The sequence below is a fragment of the Gouania willdenowi genome, chromosome 6 (genome assembly GCF_900634775.1).
Source record: "Gouania willdenowi chromosome 6, fGouWil2.1, whole genome shotgun sequence".
Classification (NCBI taxonomy): Eukaryota; Metazoa; Chordata; class Actinopteri; order Blenniiformes; family Gobiesocidae; genus Gouania; species Gouania willdenowi.
The window spans coordinates 1,971,545-1,991,214 of NC_041049.1; the positions used below are offsets into that span (position 1 = coordinate 1,971,545).

Below are 19,670 nucleotides of genomic sequence, written 5' to 3' on the forward strand. Positions count from 1 at the left end.
AATAAATGCACAAATACAAAAAAAAAAAACATGTAAACAAAATTACATAAATATACATTAGACAACATAAATACACAAAACTGCAACAGAAAATTAAAGAAAAATTATAAAACGACTTTGAAAATGAATGCACAAAAAATGTCTCCAAAATTACAACAAAAATACAAAGACTCAAACATAAAACAAATGAAAGCAAAATATGCAAAATGACTTCAAAAACACACAAAGCGACTGTAAAAACACAAGACATCAGAAAGCACAAAATGAGAGAAAAATAGACAAAGCGACCACAAAGAAACTAAAGAAAACAATAAATTACACCAAAAAAACATGTGAACAACAAAAACTCATTGTTCTCTGTATTAATGCTCAGAACTGTCGTTATTCTAAATGCTGACACAAATGTTGATAATGTGGCCCTCGAATCAGAAAATCACATTTGTGGTAAAGGTTTCTCACCTCTGCTCATAAGTGATCAATATGTGGATTATCAAGAAAATAAAAAGCGAACTGTGTGGGTTTTCTTTTGTTTACACTCATTCGTATGATTCATAAGGTTAAAAAGAGTCGGAGACTTGGTAGAAAAACAAGTTTATTTCATCGTGATCACAAAAATATGAGAATGAGAATCTAACGACTGATTTAAAAACACACACAAACAGAAAAGAGGAGGAAATAAGAGCGTTTCCCTTAATTTTAACGCGATGAAGCGAGAATAGAAAAGGCATCAAAGAGCATCGTCACAGTGATAAAGAGCTACAGTTCAGTTCTCTGTCCTGCTCTGATGTGTTGCGTTCAGGTGCTGTGGGAGAAACCAACATACACATAATTTAATGCTAATTTATCAATAATCACAGCAACAAAAAAAAGAAATAAAAAGGCGATTGATTAATAAAAAATTACTTGGCAGAACTTTTACAGCTTGTGATTAAAATAATCTTTAAATATAAATTATACAGAAAAACAAATGTATTATATTTAGTGAAATTTTATTAACCGTTAAAGAAATGTTTAACAGAATTTGTTACATTAATGCAAATGAGCGCATTAGATGAACATCGCATATAGTTTTATTATTTTTCATCAAAAAATGTAAATATACTTCTTTAAAGCCAAATTATATATTTTTTTAAATCAAATGAACACAATGCATGTCTGTTATATAATAAATGAATTAAATAAAATAGTTTACCAGGCTGGTGATGAAAAACCAGTTCTCGTCGATATAAAATCAAGTTGTTTGAGTTTGATTCACTTTTTGCATTTATTTAAAATTTGTATTTATTTTTTTACAAAAGCCCTTTACTTCTAAGGCTTTAAAATAAAAACATTCATAATATGTTATGGTTTTGTTTTTTTTATTATTATTATTCAGACAACTTTTTAGGAAATTTACTGTGATCTGCCATGTTTCAAACGTCAACTGCCAGTCTTCCTCAGAGGCGTTTGTTGATGTCAGAATTAAAGAAAACCTTCACATATTATTCAAAAAGAGGACAAAATGAATTTTCTGGAATTAAAAACACCTACATTTATGAATTTGTTTATTTTCATGATTATTTCTTCTTCGGTCAGATATTTAAGTCAAAACAAAAATATTTTTTCCTCGCGCACTTGAACGCAGCACTCAGGCTTGAACAGAACTCAGATTGTTTTATCGTTTAAAAAAACAAAAATAAAATGTGGATCGCATTAGTTTGTCCCTTCCTTAGTTTGTTCGGCGCAGGCGTCTGTCCACAAGAAAGCTGCAAAAACATCCACGTAGAAATCCTTTTTGTTCCTAAAAAATCTTTCAAAGCAACAAGATGCGACACAAGAAACACGCTAACAGCAGAAGACGACGAGAGGCAGCTTTTGTTCACAAAAACAGTGAAACATTTCTCAGGAAATTTATCTTTCTTGTTTAAAACAAACTGAATTATCAATTAGCTCGCAGTGAAACTAGCATCAGATATCGCTGTTAGCATTTTCATTTTCAGTGATTTTATCCGATTCCAATGTTAGCATCAAACACCCGTAGTAGCATATCAGTGCTAAGATACTGCTGTTAGCTTCAGATATTAGCATTGGTACCAGATGTTACACTAATGTTTGACCCTAATTTATGTGAGTTTGTTTAGCATTAGCTTCTGCTAGCTGCATTATAAATATTATTTATTTTTAATTTAAAATCACAGTTGCTATCAGATGTTAGTGACATCAATGCTCTTTTATTATCAAAGATTTGTTAGCATGTGTTTTAGCATCAGGTTATTGTTAGAAGTAGCTTTTCTTTTATTTTTTAGCACCAACTTATTAATAAAAATCAATGACAACAATGTTGTTAAAGTTAGCATCATGTTCAGGTAAGTTAGCACCGGTGCATGTTAGAAATATCTGTCGTTAACAGTAATATCTGATGCTAATAGTATTTAATATCTGTTAGCTTGTGCTATTATCCGTTAGCATAAATACTGTTCAGCATCCGATATTGGTCAGTATTTGCATTACAGTGTTAGGATGTGATTGCTGTGTTAGCATCGGTTGCTAGTATACTAGTACGCTAGTATACTAGCTTCAGAAGCTAGTGTTAGCATGTGATGGCACATCAGCATTAGATACCAATTAGTGCTAGCATGAGATAGCTACAAGTCAGACCGTGTTAGCCTCAGATGTTAGTGTTAAAATGAGATACCAAAGTTAGCATCAGATGCTAGCGTTAGCATGTCATGTCATATCAGCATTAGATGCTAATTAGTGTTAGCATGTAATAGCTACTCATTAGACCATGTTAGTCTTAGATGCTAATGTTAGCATGCAATATTAAAGTTAGCATCAAATGCTCGTGTTAGCATGTGATACCAAAGTTGGAATCAGATGCTAGCGTTAGCATGTGATGCTTATTCTATTAAAAGAAAAATCTTTAAAAAGATTCCCACGTTTATCTGAATGGAGAGAAAAATTCCTGAAAAGTAAAACATTTCCTTAAAGACGCACAACATGAAAACACATTTACACAATTCACTTAAAACACACACCTCGGGAAAAACGCAGACAAACGCGTCCCTCGTCGGGCGTGTTTCGGCTTCACAATGATGCGTCTTTGCGTACTTCAGTTTTTTAACGTAAAGTATTGGCATCTCAGTGCGGCAGCAGCAGTCGCTCCAGGGCACATTGCAGATGCTCCCAGTTCTTCCAGAGAACAGCCAACAGGGACAGGCCCACGCAGGTGAGCGCCAGGCGAAGGCGTGATCGCAGCAGCGGGGCGGTGAACTTAGCGGCCGTGGAAACGCACACCAGGAGCACGGTAGCGATGGCCAACATGATGTTGATGCACTTTCCTAAAAGCACTTTAGCATCGGTGTTTTCTAGCTGCACCGTTTGTTGCTGCTGCTGCTGCAGCTCCAGCTTAGAAACGCGGGTCTGACACGACTCCAGCACTTCCTGTAACACACAAAATAATACACAATAGCACAATGTGGGAAAGGTTTTTGTTGTCATTTCTTGTATTTGTCGTCGTTTCATGTGTTTTTCTGGTAAATTTTCTGTTTTGAGTCGCGTGTTTTTAGTGTCACTTTGTGTATTTTTGTTGTTTTGGGGTCATTTTGTGTGTTTTTGTTGTCATTTGGTGCATTTCTCTTATCGTTTTATATATTTTGTTGCAGTTTTTTGTGTATTTTTGTTTTGTTTTTCAGTTAATATGTGCGTTTATGTCGTCATTTTGTGTTATTTACTGTTGTTTCACTAGTTTTTGCCTTTTTGTTGTTTTGGAGTCACGCTGTGTACCGCTGTTGCTTTGTGTATAGTGCCTAAGGGGGCGGGGCTATGGCATCAGGTCATCCTGTGATTAAAACAACTTCAAACTCCAGTGGTGTTATAAATGTCATCCTAACGTACTACTTACATCCTAAATGAGTACGTAGTGCGTTCACATTAAATAGTATGAATAGACTGCGTATGTGACAGTATATACTACAGTATATAGTAGACAGTATATACTACAGTATATAGTAGACTGTATATACTACAGTATATAGTAGACAGTATATACTACAGCAAATAGTAGACAGTATATACTACAGCATGTAGTAGACAGTATATACTACAGCATGTAGTAGACAGTATATACTACAGTATATAGTAGACAGTATATACTATAGCATATAGTAGACAGTATATACTATAGCAAATAGTAGACAGTATATACTACAGTACATAGTAGACAGTATATACTATAGCATATAGTAGACAGTATATACTACAGTATATAGTAGAGTAGATAGTAGACAGTATATACTATAGCATATAGTAGACAGTATATACTACAGTACATAGTAGACAGTATATACTACAGCATATAGTAGACAGTATATACTACAGTATATAGTAGAGTAGATAGTAGACAGTATATACTATAGCATATAGTAGACAGTATATACTACAGTACATAGTAGACAGTATATATTATAGCATATAGTAAACAGTATATACAACAGCATATAGTAGACAGTACATATTCATTGAGTTTGTAGTGTGTAGTATGTTAGTAGGACATTTACTACACACCCTGTGTCTTTATCGTCTGCTGCTCGGACTCACCTGGATGTCTCGTGCACGCTCGTAGGCCTGGTACGCAACCTTCTCCTCGATGCTAGCCAGCTCCTGCTTCAGGTTACTGGTTTCATGCTGGTGCAGCTCAGTCAGGTCGTTTAACTGGTCCTCCAGACGCTCGTACCTGACACACGCACAAACAAAACGAGAGAAAAACTGCAGAAATGAAGACCAGTTAATCAAACACTGACACACTTGTTTTGATATATAGAGGTCAGTACAGTAGGCAGTAATAGAAAGATATAGATGGATAAATGTAGATATATAGATAAATAAAGAGATAAATATATGTAGAGAGATGAATTGAATGTACAGATATTTGTGTGCAAATGTATGGAGTACAAAGTCATAGAGCTGTAGATATAGATCCAGACGGACAAATGCTCACCTGTAGCGTTCCTCCTGCATCACCTGTGTGAAGTAGCTGTAGTCTCGTTTGAACTGTGTGCTCAGCGCCTCCATGTCATCCGTCAGCTGCGTCTGCGCCTCCTTCACCTCTCGCATCACGTCCAGCACCTCCATCAGTCGCCCACTGGACTCCGACCGCCCCGCGCCCCCGGACCCTGCCGCCGACCCACCCAACGCGTTACCGTTAGAGTCGGCGGAGGCGGACGTGCCCGTGGAGCACTCGTCGTCACTGTGGTATTTGGTGGTGGCCTTAGCAACGGTGGTGGCGCTGCCGCTCAGGCCCCGCCCCCCGGGCTCCACCTGCAGCCCCGAGCTGCTCTCCATGGAGCTCTTCAGGTGGGCAATGTTGTCGGCACTGCCAAACTTGTTCCTGATGAGGTTAGCGAACTCCCGCGACTTGTTGAAGAAGAACGGCGGTGATAACGACACGCCTGGCCCGAGGGTTTTTACTTTGTCCAGCGTAGGGTGGCGCCCCCCGCCGCCCCCCGTGCTGATGTCACGCAGGCTGCCCTCCTTACTGTGCGTGCCCGACTCTTTGGCGGAGGCGGCATCCTTGTGGTTGTGCTTCCCGTTGGCGTCGCTGTCCTTCATGCGGCGGTGGTAATGCTCCAACTTCTTCTGTAGCCGAGCAATGGTGTGCGCAGACTTCTGGTTCTTCTTCTCAAACACCTGTCGTATGCGCGACACCTGCTGCTTGTCAGCGTTGTTCACCAACTTCAGGTACTCGGCCACGTTCTGGTCCCGGATCGTCTGCTCCACCTTCATCTGCTCCGTCACCTGATTGGAGAAACACACTTTCTCTCAGAGATCTGGAGACGCACAACGACCAGAAGAACTTAAGAGTAAAGGCTCCACTCGGTGAATAAAGGCCCGACCAGTAGAACAGGTGGTTAGTTAAAGGCTTCTAGGTTATTGGTTTGTTAGTTAAAGGCATGGTTGGTTAGTTAGTCTAAGGCCTGGTTGGTTAGTTAGTCTAAGGCCTGGTTGGTTAGTTGGTCAAAGGTTGAATATATGTTTAATATAAGTGAGAATCACTTCCAAATGAATCAAAAAGACAGAAACCACACAGATGTCTCACCTTGAGTATTTTCTGCTGCAGGCTGTCTATACCCAGCGCTCCTTTGGTGAAATCCAAACCCACGCCATCCACTATGTCTAGGTTGGACTCTGAGCCACCGCGGCGAATCGGCACCTGGATGGTGAGGATGTCGCAGCTGCTGCGCTCCGCCTGTAGATCAAAGATGTTATTTATATTTTAGCCTTAACGTCTATATAATGTGACGTTAAGGAAGGTTGCATAATATCGGCCAATACTGATACTGCATCAAAAAGACCTTTTTCTTTGCCACAAAATCTGGTCCTTTATATCTCCGACATTTTCTCGCGTGTGTAGTGACGTTAGTTTCGACATAAAAACGTGGCCCTGCGATTGGTTCAAAATGGCAGCTCTGAGAAATTGATGCTGTAAATGGCATCAGCGTGTTAATGGTTAGTACTTGCTGATACAGATTCCAGGCTATCAGGGCCGATACCGGGGCCCCTCCCTATACTAGTATCGTTATCGGTGCAACACTGGTTTATGATGTGCGTGATGCAGCTTTTACAACCAGTAGGCTGCTAAATAGTGCCCCGCAATGCTCGGACTAGCTGTTAACGCTAAGCTAATGACATGTTTCTTCTTCTGCTGTAATAGAAACAGCAGAAGATCATTTGTGGTCGGACCAGTGGATGTAGATTTTGAATTATTCATCAGCCTGAGATAACAAATGATTAATGTTCATTTAAAACAGCATCTAAAGGTGAGTTTTTGTCTCTAACATATAAACAGTGGGATCATCCATCACATGGGACGCTGGGTGAGCTGTAATCTAGGTCTGAGTGTAGAGGGTGGAGGATGTGTTGGTCTGTGGACATACGGAGACTCCATATGTGTGAAGGACTCTGAGTATCACTGGTACAGATGGTGAACATGGAGCCAAACACATTAAACTGAGTGATTCCACTCGTCTAAGAGCAGAAATGTAGAAACTAAAGACGTCCAATACCTAATAATAGATTGCAATAACATCAGATTTATCCATTTGACCTGACGAGACATTCCACCTGATCCAATAAAAAAAGGAAATTACTTTTATTTATTCCCTCAAATCTTGCATTTAAATAATACAATCAATTACAAATGTTTTACATAACAAATGTAACAACACACACCATACAAAAGACGTAAATAATGCACAAAATAACAAAAATACACAAGATGACAGCAAAGACTCACAAAATGACAATGAAACACATATTGACAGCAAAAAACAAGGTAAAAACTAAAACATCTGACAACAAAAACAGAGAAAACAACAACAATCAGCAGAGGAAGTTTCCTCATCCCTCGCTTGTAAAAAATAACAGAATATGAAAGAGCCGCTGCACAGACCATTTGATTTAACCGTTTTGATGTATTTAAAAGCATAAATGATCACTTTTCCTTAAACCAACTTAAGAATTATTCCACAAGAATATTATAATATATATTTATGTGCTGAGAGAAACCTTGGGAGTGTCCCCGTTGTGGGAATAATCAGGTAAATGGTGAAGCCTCAGAGTGCGACTCCTGGTGACTTCACCATGGGGAGTGAAAACCTGGAACAAACACACAATGACCCACTGAGGGAAACCTCACTGTTGTGCTACTGTGGAAACTGTAACTACAAACGCTGCTCGTTCCCCAAAGACGCTCAGGATGGTTTCAGCACGAGAACAAAGTCACGGATCAATGTTTACAGGAAGTGTGAATAAAGATAAGAAGCTTCACGAGTCACAGTCTGAGGAAACAAACTCAGCAGCTGATTGGATGCTTCACACACACCGAGAGGAAGAAAGTGTAGATTGGATTTGATCCAATGCTGCCACTATTGTTGTGCTTTGTGTTTATTTAAAAGTCACTTTGTGTTTAAATGTCTGTTTTTTTTAAAAAGCATTTTGTGTATTTATGTCGATGTTCGCGTGATTTAGTGCGTTTGTTGCCGTCTTGTGCATTTTGATTGTCAATTTTGTCCATTTCTGTTTACGATTTGTACGTTTTTGTTGTCTCATGTATACTTGATGTTTTTTAATGTGTTTTGTTATTGATTTTATTTCCTTGCCGTTTCATGCATTTTCCATTTCACTGCATTTCCGTTCTCGATTTGTACATTTATATGTGCTTTTGTGCATTTTTGTCTTTGTCTTGTGCGTCTTCAAAGGCCTTTTTTTTATTTTGACGTCATTTTTTGTTGTCGTTTTGTGCTTTTATCATTATTTTGTACATTTTCCTTGCAGTTTTGTTTTTTCTTTTTCATTCTGTGGTCATTTTGTACGTTTTTTTGTTGGCCTATGTATATTTGTTGTTGCTTTTGTGTGTTTTTATTGTCTTGTACATTTATTGTTGTTTCATCCATTTATGTTGTCATCATTTTGTGCGATTTTTAAGTCATTTTTGTTATTTTGTGCATTTGTCATTATTTCGAGCGTTTTCCTTGTCGTTTTGTGTGTTTTCATTGTCCTTTGTACATTTGTTGTGTTTTAATGTGCTTTTCTGAGTTTCTGTTGTCGTCTTGTGCATTTGAGTGTTTGAGTTGATTTAAACTGGTGTGTTTGAGGGACTGGGAAAGATCCAGTCAAATAGATCTTTCTGCTCTCTGAGGGATCTTCATCACATGTGGGAAGCAGATGGAGGTCAATACCGAACGCTCTGAGTGATGGGGATGGATGTAGCGTAACCACGGCAACGGCCCCCATCCGTCCACGTCAAACAGAAACTGTGAAAGCGACGTATTGGCAGCTGATGATGGGAGACTGACTCAGAGGAAGAAATCACATTTAGTGTCTGACATAACAGTTTCCTTCTCCCTCACCTGGGACGACTAAATCAACTTTACCATAAACAAAGCCACAACAGAAACGCACAGAATGAAAAGGAAAAAGCATAAAACAACAAGGAAAACACAAAATAACATCAAATCACAAGACAAATATGACATCAAAAATTGCACAAAATTACATTGACATTGATAATGCACAAGACAATAAAAAAACACAATAAAACCAACAAATGTACATAGGACAACAGAAAAAAAGCACAAAACCAGAACAAAAATGCACAAAATGAAAAGGAAAAAGCACAAAAATGACAACAGAAACAAGTGAAACAACAAAAAACGCATAGACGACAACAAAAGCACACAAACGTACAATAAAACAACAAATGTACAAAGGACAACAAAAAAAAAAAAACTTACAAAACAACAACAGAAATGCACAGAATGAAAAGAAACAGCCCTCAGGTTTACACTGATAACAATAAAATGAAAACACAATAAATCAAAGGTGTTAAAAACTTAAAGCCAAATCTTTTTATCTTCACAGGACGTTCCAACGTTAGGAACCATCTCATCTCAGCTGAATTATAGACGGTGGAAAAGTACTTTTCCTGTCCTTGACCCCTGTTCTTCACCTCTTATCCTCCTCTTCCTCACTCTGACTTTACAGATCTGCACAAATATGGAAATGTCTTCAGACTGTTTAGAGGATCCATTTAATGATGGGTTAACTGTGATTAACCCACCGTGGCTATTTAAGGCTGCACTGCTAGCAGATCTGCTCTGTACATCGCGCGCGCAGACACACAACACACAGACACACAGAGAGGACACAATTCACTGACGCTGCGTCTGCTCTTAACGATTGAGCAAAGATAAAAGGTTTGGAACCAAGTTCTCAGGATTTCTGACACTCATCGCTAACAGTTTCTCTCATTTTTAGGTAGGAACACACAAACCAGAATTAACAAAAACACGTCCAAAAAAAACTAAAATCACAACAAAACCATGTGAAAAAGTCATAAGACAACATTGCATGAAATCGCCAAAAAAAAAAAACACACAAATCATTAAAACCTAATTACACAAGGTGTCATTTTGTGTATTTTTGTTCACATTTTGTGTTCATTTTTCTATGTATGTCTGGAGTAGGCCTGGGCGATTTTGCCTAAAAAAATTTCGGATTTGAAAAAAAAAAAATTTGAGTTTCGATTAGATTTTTTTTTTTTAAATGCACATAAAAATGACTGCAGACAGATATATTGTCAAAAGTGCTACTTTGTTGCTGTTATTATTTATTTCAAAATAAAAAGTTAATGAGGCTCTGTCATTCAACTATTTCAAGCTTTAACCAGGTTTAAGCAAAAGTGTAACAGCACCTTCACAGTAGTTTCAATTTTGTGATTAAGAAATCAGATAACTTTTTTTTTTTTTTTTAATTGTAATGTTATGTTTTAAAATATGTAAACTCTTCCCTTAGCATCTCAGCATAGTGTGAATAAAACATTAAACATGCCAGTGGCACACATATAGCCTACTCAGAGGGTAAACAAAGAGGGGGCGGGCCCACATCAGAACGCAAAAAAGTCTGAAAAAAATTGTGGTGGGATTTTTTTTTAAACTCAAATTTGCAAAATAAAAATTGTTTTTACCTACAAATTCAATTAATCATTTAAATCGATTTTTTTCCCAGCCCTATTTTGGAGTCATTTAGATTATTTTAGTCTTTTGTGTATTTTTCTGTAACTTTTTGTGCTTTATAGTTATTGTGTGTATTTTTGGACTTGTGTGTAATTTTGTTCCCATTTTGTGTGTATTTATTCTTCATTCTTATATTTTTGGAGTCATTTTGATTATTTTAGCGGTCTTTTGTGTATTTTTCTGTAATTAAACACACAAATCGGCAGCAAAAGACACAAAGTACAAGCAAAATTCCAAAAATACACCAAATGACTAATAAAACATAAAATATAACAAAGACACAAACTGTTAACATAATTACACAAAATTGTAAATGTGGGTCACCACAAAGGCAGCGCCTCGTATCTTAGATGAGAAGTGGAAAACATGAGGTGAGACGAGGGAAAAAGGTGTGTGTGTGTGTGTGTGTGTGTGTGTGTGTGTGTGTGTGTGTGTGTGTGTGTGTCTCTCTATCTTGAGTTTGACTCACAGGTAAGATTGTATTCTACTAAAATGTGAGATTTATCAACTCATGTGCAGCTGTGTTCTTGCCACCCCTCATTTTTTGTGAGAATATAATTTAAAGGGGCGGTATCGCTCTATTTTTCATTCAACCCTAATTTCATATTTGTTTGAAGAACCCCAAAAACATTGTATTTGAGGTTTATTTTCCCAAACTCGCCGGTTTTCCAGAGTTTTAGCCTCTGAGAAAAGTGACTCTGAGCTGTTCTATAAACAGGCTGTTTTGGGGCCTTCATGCATATTCATGAGTGGGCGTGTCTATAGACGCCAACTTCATGTCTCGCTCTTTTAGAGGGAGATTAGTGATCAAAAGGGGTTTGTGTTTCATAATCCACACAGTTATTGTTTTCAGCCAAAAAAAATGCTCGTTATAGTAAAACACATGGATATTTTAGGAGACTGTCAAGAGGAGGAGTTTCTGCTATGTGACATCACTGAGTGGGGAAAATCCAACTGGCCCGTTAAAAGCTGACTTTTTACAAAATGTGGAATAACAAGGGAGGGAGGAAACAACTTTTTCCACTTTGTCCCTCTGAATGAGGCTAAATGATGTTTATCACTGTAGCTGAACCATTAGAGTGATTTTTTTTCATCATACCGGCTCTTTAACCGGCTCATAATCACGGTTCAAAATCTCTCGCAACATGTAACGCTTCATCTAGCGATCATGTTATTAATATCCTGTGACTGAAAATAAACTGTTTTTAATGTGTTGGTTCACACTATTATGACTGAAAAGGTTCTAGTACAAAGACAATTTGAGACCATTTTTGCTTATTTTTACCATTTTTCTGCAAGTACACCAAACTCGCCATTTTTTTTGCTCCTTTTAATGCATTTTTGCTACATTACTCCCATTTCTGACACTTTTCCATCACATTTCAATGCCTTTTTTTCTGCACATTTTTCCACTTTCAAGACATTTTCAACACTTATAAACCCTTTCAACCTAATGTCACATATGTTGACCCATTGTTGTCACTTTTAACCTCTTTACCATATTTCACTATTTATCAAACCAATTATTTGCCAGTTTAAACTCATTATTCCAATATTGACACTTTAAACCCTTTTTTACCCCTTTTTCTGTCTGTTTTTATCCTCTCTAATTTGCAACTTTTAACCAATTTTTGTGCTTTCTAAAATCTCATTTCTCCACCATTTCCACCATTTTGGTCACTTTAAACCCATTTTGTTTCTGATTAAAACAAGGATTTACATTTTTAAGATGACTATAATAATAGTAAACTTCCTGGATAACAGTGGATATTATTCCCGGTCTCTGGCACCTTTATTTTGGGGGTCACGGGCTGAAAAGGTTGAGAACCACCGCTTTAGACCAATATGTGATCAAACGCAGCACAATGTTCACATTGAAAGGGTTGAACATTGTATTATTTTTTCTCACTAGAACACTCAGACTACAGAGGTGTGTCAGCCTCGTGCGCTGCAGATAACCAGCTGATAACAGAGGGTGGAGTGAAGGTGAAAGGTGAAAATCATGGAATGTAAAGGTTAATGCTACATGTTAGCTGTACTGTATGAGCAGCATTAGCAGCTGTGCTGTATTCTTCCTAATGTTTGTTTAATATGGGCTTGAATGACAAAAGTCTTTCCACTCCGTGAGTGGAGAACATGTTCCTGTTCTAAAATCTCAGGGTTGAGGTCAAGAATATTTGCATAATTGGTAATTATTTACAATTATGATGTAATTGTAATTGAAAAAAATCTGTTGCTCTTGTAAACCTAATTGAGGTTTCATTGAGTTCAGATAATTTACTTTATATTTGTAATTGGTAGAAACAATCTATTAAAAAACTGTAATTTGCAATTTAATTAAATGTAAAACTGTGGAGCCATTTTACAGTTCTTACACATATGTAGTTAATTATTAAAATATGTTTTATATTAAGTTTAACTGTTGAAATCTAAGGGTACACAGACACAAAAAAGGCCCAAACACCCACATCATAAATATTAAAACCAATATTGTCATTGATTATGAAGCCTAACAAAGTAACCAATAGATGAGAAATGAATTAGATGATAGATAATATTTATTAGTGTATTTTACAGCTGATTTAAGACATGGGTCAAACTGACATGTTAGCATTAGAGATGCTAACAGAAAGCTAACACAAGAGGAAGGTTACGTTTTATGGGCTTATTTATTAAAGGCTCAGTAATTGTGATTAATTGTAAATTAACTTTAGTAACTGAAAACAATTGTAATCCACTTTCGGGGGGGATAAAATAATTGTCATTTTAAATGCAATTGGAAATAATGTCAGTCAACATAATCATAATTGAGTTGTAATTGAACATGGATAATTGAAGATATAATTGTAAATTAAAAATGTAATTGACTCCAACCCTGCCTAATGTCCTTCATTGCATTTTTATAAATTTCCACCAAAAAGTTGTTCTCTGGTTCCCATAGTAACGGAGTGGAAAGAAAAGTGCTGAAAATCAAATCTCCATTACAAAAAACTAGGTGAACTAGAAAGCTCAGATTTTTCTACTTTATTAAGCAACACTTGATAATTCAGTGGACATATTTCATCCAAAATGTGGCCCTAATGGAAATTTCTCCCACAAATGTCATTCACATCACATTAAATTAAAGCCTTTGACTGTTTTACTGACAAAAACACATTTGTTCTTCAAACCAGATTAGATAAACTGGATGATTAGAAAAATGTTTCGATATACAGCAGTCCCTCGTTTATTAAGGGGTTACGTTCTAAAAATCACCAGCAATAGGTGAAATAGTCAGCTTTATTTTTTACTATTATTATACATGTTTTAAGGCTGTAAAACCCCTCACCACACACTTTATACACTTTTCTCAGACAGGAATTAACATTTCTCTCTGGTTTAAACACTTAAAGTTCAAACCTTTATAGATTTTTTAACATAAACTTGTTTTCAAACATACAACACTTCAGAGTCACACTGCTAGTGATCAGACATTGATGCCGAATGCATTCAGAGTCTTTGTTGACGATGACGTCACATCATCACGGACACTGGTCTGTTCACCTATTCAACCATGGAGTAGAAGCTGTGTGTGACCACCTGGAGCTGTAGGACACGCCCTTTATAACCAGGACTAGGAAGGATTAGGTGTGGAGGAGAATCAGTGAGGAGGTGGTAATAGCAGGTAAAAGTTCTCTCTGTAGCACTGAGCTAGCATAGCATTAGCTGCTAATCACACCACCTTTTTTCACAGGTGGTTTATGTTTATGAGAGGAGAAAAAGGAGCACAGCTCCTCGCTTCAGCAGGCAGTGAAACTCACCGAGTTGGATGTGTCGCTGGTGGGTGAACGCAGCATTAGCCAATCAGGACGCGGAACACAATGCGCGTTCATACGCTGTAAAAAAAATTGCAACCAAAATTGCACCGTAACAAATATCCGCGAAACACCAAAAGGTTTGTTTGAGACCACACACGCAGGAACACACACACGCACACAAACATGAACGCGCACGCACGAGCATGCACACCCACAAACGTCCACATGCACGCACAAACATGCATGAGCATCACAAACACAAACGTATGCGCAGGCATGAACATGCACGTAAGAACAATGCATGAATATGCACGAGCACGTAAGAACACACGAGCACGCATGAACATGCACGAGCACGCAAAAACAAACGAGCACGCACAACACACACAAACACACAAGAACACACACCAGCACACACGCATGAACATGCAAAAACACGCATGAGCATGAAAAAACACGCACGGACATGCACAAACACGCATGTACGCACACACAAACATGGAAGAACACGCACGAACAAGCACACACATGTACGCGCACACACAAATGTGCACGAGTACGCACAAACAGACGAAAGTGCACATACCACTCTTGAATGTTTTAAACTAGTAATTGTTGAAATTCTCAATTAAGTGAAAGTGATGAAAACATGAGCTCAGTACAGTGAGTGCTGACTCAGCGTTAATAAATACACATTATTCCATTCAATCAGTTAATTATTATTTCAAGACGTGGGAGGCGACCATCATCATCATCTTCATTATGTAAGGACATTCACACAATCAGCTGAAAAACTTCAGCATCCACTGCCAACACTTTATTCTGAAAGGATGAGTGTGAGAGCGACTCAGCAACTCAGACTGAAGCGTCCAATCAGAGCGAAGGATTCTCCCTTAGACTGATTAACAGCCCACAGTCGCAGGGACGGCAAAGATGGAGCTTTTAAACCAACAGAGGCTTTATTCAAAATAAATGTTTATTTTATTCTGTGAATGTTTAAAGTGACGACTAAGAGGTTTTAAAAATAAAAGGCCCCACAAATAGAAAATAAAGGTTTGATTCCTTTCACGAGTCATAAATATGAGAACAAACGAACCATCTGTGTTAGAGTGGAGGTGACGAAGCACCTTAAAATAACACTATACAGGTGCTGGTCATATATTTAGAATATGATGAAAAAGTAGATTTATTTCGGTAATTCCATTCAAAAAGTGAGACTTGTATAATGTATACATTCATTTCACACAGACTGATATATTTCAAGTGTTTATTTATTTTAATGTTGATGATTATAACTGACAACTAATGAAAACCCTAAATTGAGTATCTCAGTAAATTAGAATATTGTGGAGAGGTTCAATATTGAAAACACATGGTGCTCTACTCTAATCAGCTCATTAACTCAAAACACCTGCAAAGGCCTTTAAATGTTCTCCAGTCTAGTTCTGTAGGTCTACACAATCATAGAGAAAACTGCTGACCTGACAGTTTTCCAAAAGACGACCATTGACACCTTGCACAAGGAGGACCAGACACAACAGGTCATGGCTAAAGAGGCTGGATGTTCACAGAGCTGTGTCCAAATACATTAATAGACAGGTGAAGGGAAGGAAAAGATGTGGTAGAAAAAAGTGTACAAGCAATAGTGATAACCACGCCCCCTGGAGAGGATTGTGAAACTAAACCCATTCAAAAATGTGGAGGAGATTCACAAAGAGTGACTGTAGCTGGAGTCAGAGCTTCAAGAACCACCACGTACAGACGTATGTAAGACATGTTTCAGCTGTAGCATTCCTTGTGTCAAGACACTGAACTAGAGACAGCGTCAGAAGCGTCTAGTCTGGGCTAAAGACAAAAAGGACTGGACTGCTGCTGAGTGGTCCAAAGTGATGTTCTCTGATCAAAGTACATTGAACATGTTCTTTGGAGATCAAGGTCCCAGAGTCTGGTGGAAGAGAGGAGAGGAACAGAATCCACGTTTCTTGAGGTGGAGTGTAAAGTTTCCAGTCAGTGATGGTTTGTGGTGCCATGTCATGTGCTGGTGTTGGCTTTCTGTGGTTCCTTAGGTCCAAGGTCAACACAGCCATCTACCAGGAAGTTTTAGAGCACTTCATGCTTCCTGCTGATGACCAACTTTATGGAGATGCACATTTCATTTTCCAACAGGACTTGGCACCTGCACACAGTGCTAAAGCTACCAGTACCTGGTTTAAGGACCATGGTATCCCTGTTCTTGATTGGTCAGCAAACTCACCTGACCTTAACCCCATAGAACATCTATGAGGTATTGTGAAGAGGAAGATGTGAGACACCAGACCCAACAATGCAGAAGAGCTGAAGGTCACTATCAGAACAACCTGGGCTCTCATAACACCTGAGCAGAAGCACAGAATGATCCACGCCATGTCACGCCCATTGCTGCAGTAATTCAGACAAAGGAGCCACAACTAAGTATTGAGTACATGATCATACTTTTTATGTTCTTACTCAGTTTTTGTATCGGTCTCAAGTAATATTCTAATTTTCTGAGATACTGAATTTGGGATTTTCATTAGTTGTCAGTTATAATCATCGACATTAAAATAAATAAACATTTGAAATATATCAGTCTGTGTGTAATTAATTAATATAAATATACAAGTTTCACTTTTTGAATGGAATGGAATGATATTTTAATTATATGACCAGCACCTGTAATAAAATAAAACCACTTTAGAACACGTTACGTTTAGTCGTTTCATTTAGTTAAACATCAGTGAGCGCTCGGTAGTAATTTTCAGGGTCAAAACATGATTAAAAAACTAATACACAAGCAAAGGTTTTGTTTGACTAATAGTAATGTTTACAACGTGTAATATTTTAGATTTTTTTTTATGACTGATCCATAACCAAAATTTCTAAAATGGTAATGGAACACCCAAAAAAGTTATTAAGAGCTTTAGGAATACTTTGGTAGTAATAAAACTAATATATATATACATATATATACACATAAATTAAACCATTTACCCACAGGTGAATTTTATCAACATTGACTATATGCTTTATTATCTTTAAAATCTGTTTTTAAAAGTGTTTAAACACTGCTTTAATGTTTTAAAGAGGCGTTTAAGGCCAGTTGGTTTTATCAGTGTTTGTTAAAGAGTGAAACAGCAGGCAGTTCAATGTCAAATCTAAACATCTGTCTCTTGAAGATGCCTTCAGGGACCGCTCTGACCGTCCATCTCCTTCACGTATAGACTTTAGTGAGAGACGTTTAGGAACCGCTTTAACCTTCACTCTGTGATGCGTTCAGGGTCGAGTCGGAGCATCTGTTCTGGGCTTTGGGAGGAATGTTAAATAAGAGTTCAAAGACGTGCAGCTTTACCTTCTTTGGATGTTTGAGAGTCGTTCATGAGCCGTCCGTTATTCAACACGTTAAGACACTAAGGATGGTCATGTTGGGTTATTTAAAGATTATATTTAACTGTGCAAATACTTTAGACTAAAGAGGAAATTCAATTGGTTTTCCTGGAAACACTGCAGTGCAAAAAAAAAAAATAAAGGGATGAAAGAAAGACAAAGAAGAATAAAAGAATAAGAGGAAAAAGTTTTTAAAGAACTTTTAAAAAGTAACAGCAAAATTCACAAGTTACCTCGAGTTCTTTCTTTGGTGCATCAACTATACACGAAGCGCCAAAATAAATACACACAAAAAACACAAAACAAGACACACGACAAAAATTACAGCAAAAAAAACACAAAACAACAAAAAAACCACAGAATTACACAAAAACTTAGCTACAACCAAATTGCATAAAATAAACGACAACTTAAATACAAAAATTACAGAAAAATCCTATTACATATATATACATATACAGTCATGGCCAAAAATATTGGCACCCCTTCACTTCTGTCAGATAATGCACCACTTCTCCCAGAAAATTGTTGAAATTACAAATGCATTGGTACTCACATTTATTTTTTTTGTTTGCATTGGAACAACACAAAAAAGCAGAGAAAAAAAGCCTAATGCATGAATACTAATGCATTTGTAATTTCAACAATTTTCTGGGAGAAGTGGTGCATTATCTGACAGAAGTGCAGGGGTGCCAATATTTTTGGCCATGACTGTAAAAGCAACACAGAATGACAAGAAAACACACAAGACAACAAAAAACCAAAAAAAAAAACGGCAACAAAACAATTAAAACCATAACAAAGACAACAAAAAACTCGGAATTACAGAAAAGAAAAAAAACACAAAATAAACAGAAAAACATACATAGTGACAACCAAAACAAATTAAACACATCAACTTAAATACATAAAATTACAACAAAAAAAAATATTAAATCCATAAACATCGACACAGGATGAAAACAAGAAAACGCAACAAAAATGTATGAAAATTACGACAATAAAAACGACAACAAAAACACACAATCCCAAAGAAACACAATAAACGCCAACACAAACGATTAAAAACAAAACAAAGACAACAGAAATGTACAAAACAACAAAAAACTCAGAATTACAAAAAAATACATAAAATAAACATAAAAACATACAGTGACAACCAAAACCTAAAACAATAAAATTACAGAAAAATACACTATATATACAGTGTGTGTATAGCACAGATAGACATATACAAGTAGAATGTAAAAGAATTTGTGAAAAATTTGTGGCCTCAGCACAGGGAAATTAAAAACGACCAAAAAAAAATAAAACACAGAATCCCACAGAAACACACTAAACACCAAAATAAACAAATAAAAACAAAACAAAAACAGAAACACACAAAACACCAACAAAAACTGTGAAACACAAAATGACAAACAGAAAAACATACATAGTGACAACCATATACGTGAGTGTGTGTGTGTGTGTGTGTGTGTGTGTGTGTGTGTGTGTGTGTGTGTGTGTGTGTATGCGAGTGTGTGTGTGTGTGTGTGTGTGTGTGTGTGTAGGACATATACACTGAAATCATCCTACGGCCCTCTCAGCACAGGATTAATTAAATCCATAAACATCGACTCTGAGGCAGAGAATCAATAAATATTGACTTCTCACAAATCAATGAACGACCGCTCTTTATCATCACAAACACACATACTGAGAAAGTGCAGGACAATCAGACGATAACAGAGTTGTAATCGCTCTGCTCTCCTCTTATAATCTCAGATTTTAATCGCTGGAAAGATTACCCACAATCCCTCTAATGGAGAAAGAAGCAGGAAGATTATTTTGAAAGGGCAAAGACACGAGGCAGCAGTGCTACACGTACAGACCACAGGTGTGCACTAACTCAGGGGTGTCCAAACTACGGCCCACC

The 19,670-nt window shown here is 37.2% G+C and overlaps 1 protein-coding gene across 1 annotated transcript in view; it reads right to left on the minus strand.

The window, feature by feature from the left end:
* Window positions 1-574: 574 nt before the first annotated feature.
* The window catches only part of tmcc3 (transmembrane and coiled-coil domain family 3), a 31,290-nt gene continuing 12,194 nt past the window's right edge, over window positions 575-19,670 (minus strand). Inside the window, exons 2-5 of the mRNA XM_028451072.1 lie at window positions 6,077-6,226; window positions 4,979-5,775; window positions 4,579-4,714; window positions 575-3,423 (exon numbers count right to left, since the gene is read on the minus strand). Of these exons, the coding sequence (XP_028306873.1) occupies window positions 3,121-3,423; window positions 4,579-4,714; window positions 4,979-5,775; window positions 6,077-6,226 (1,386 nt within the window). The 3' untranslated portion in view covers window positions 575-3,120. The remainder of the gene's footprint in view (window positions 3,424-4,578; window positions 4,715-4,978; window positions 5,776-6,076; window positions 6,227-19,670) is intronic.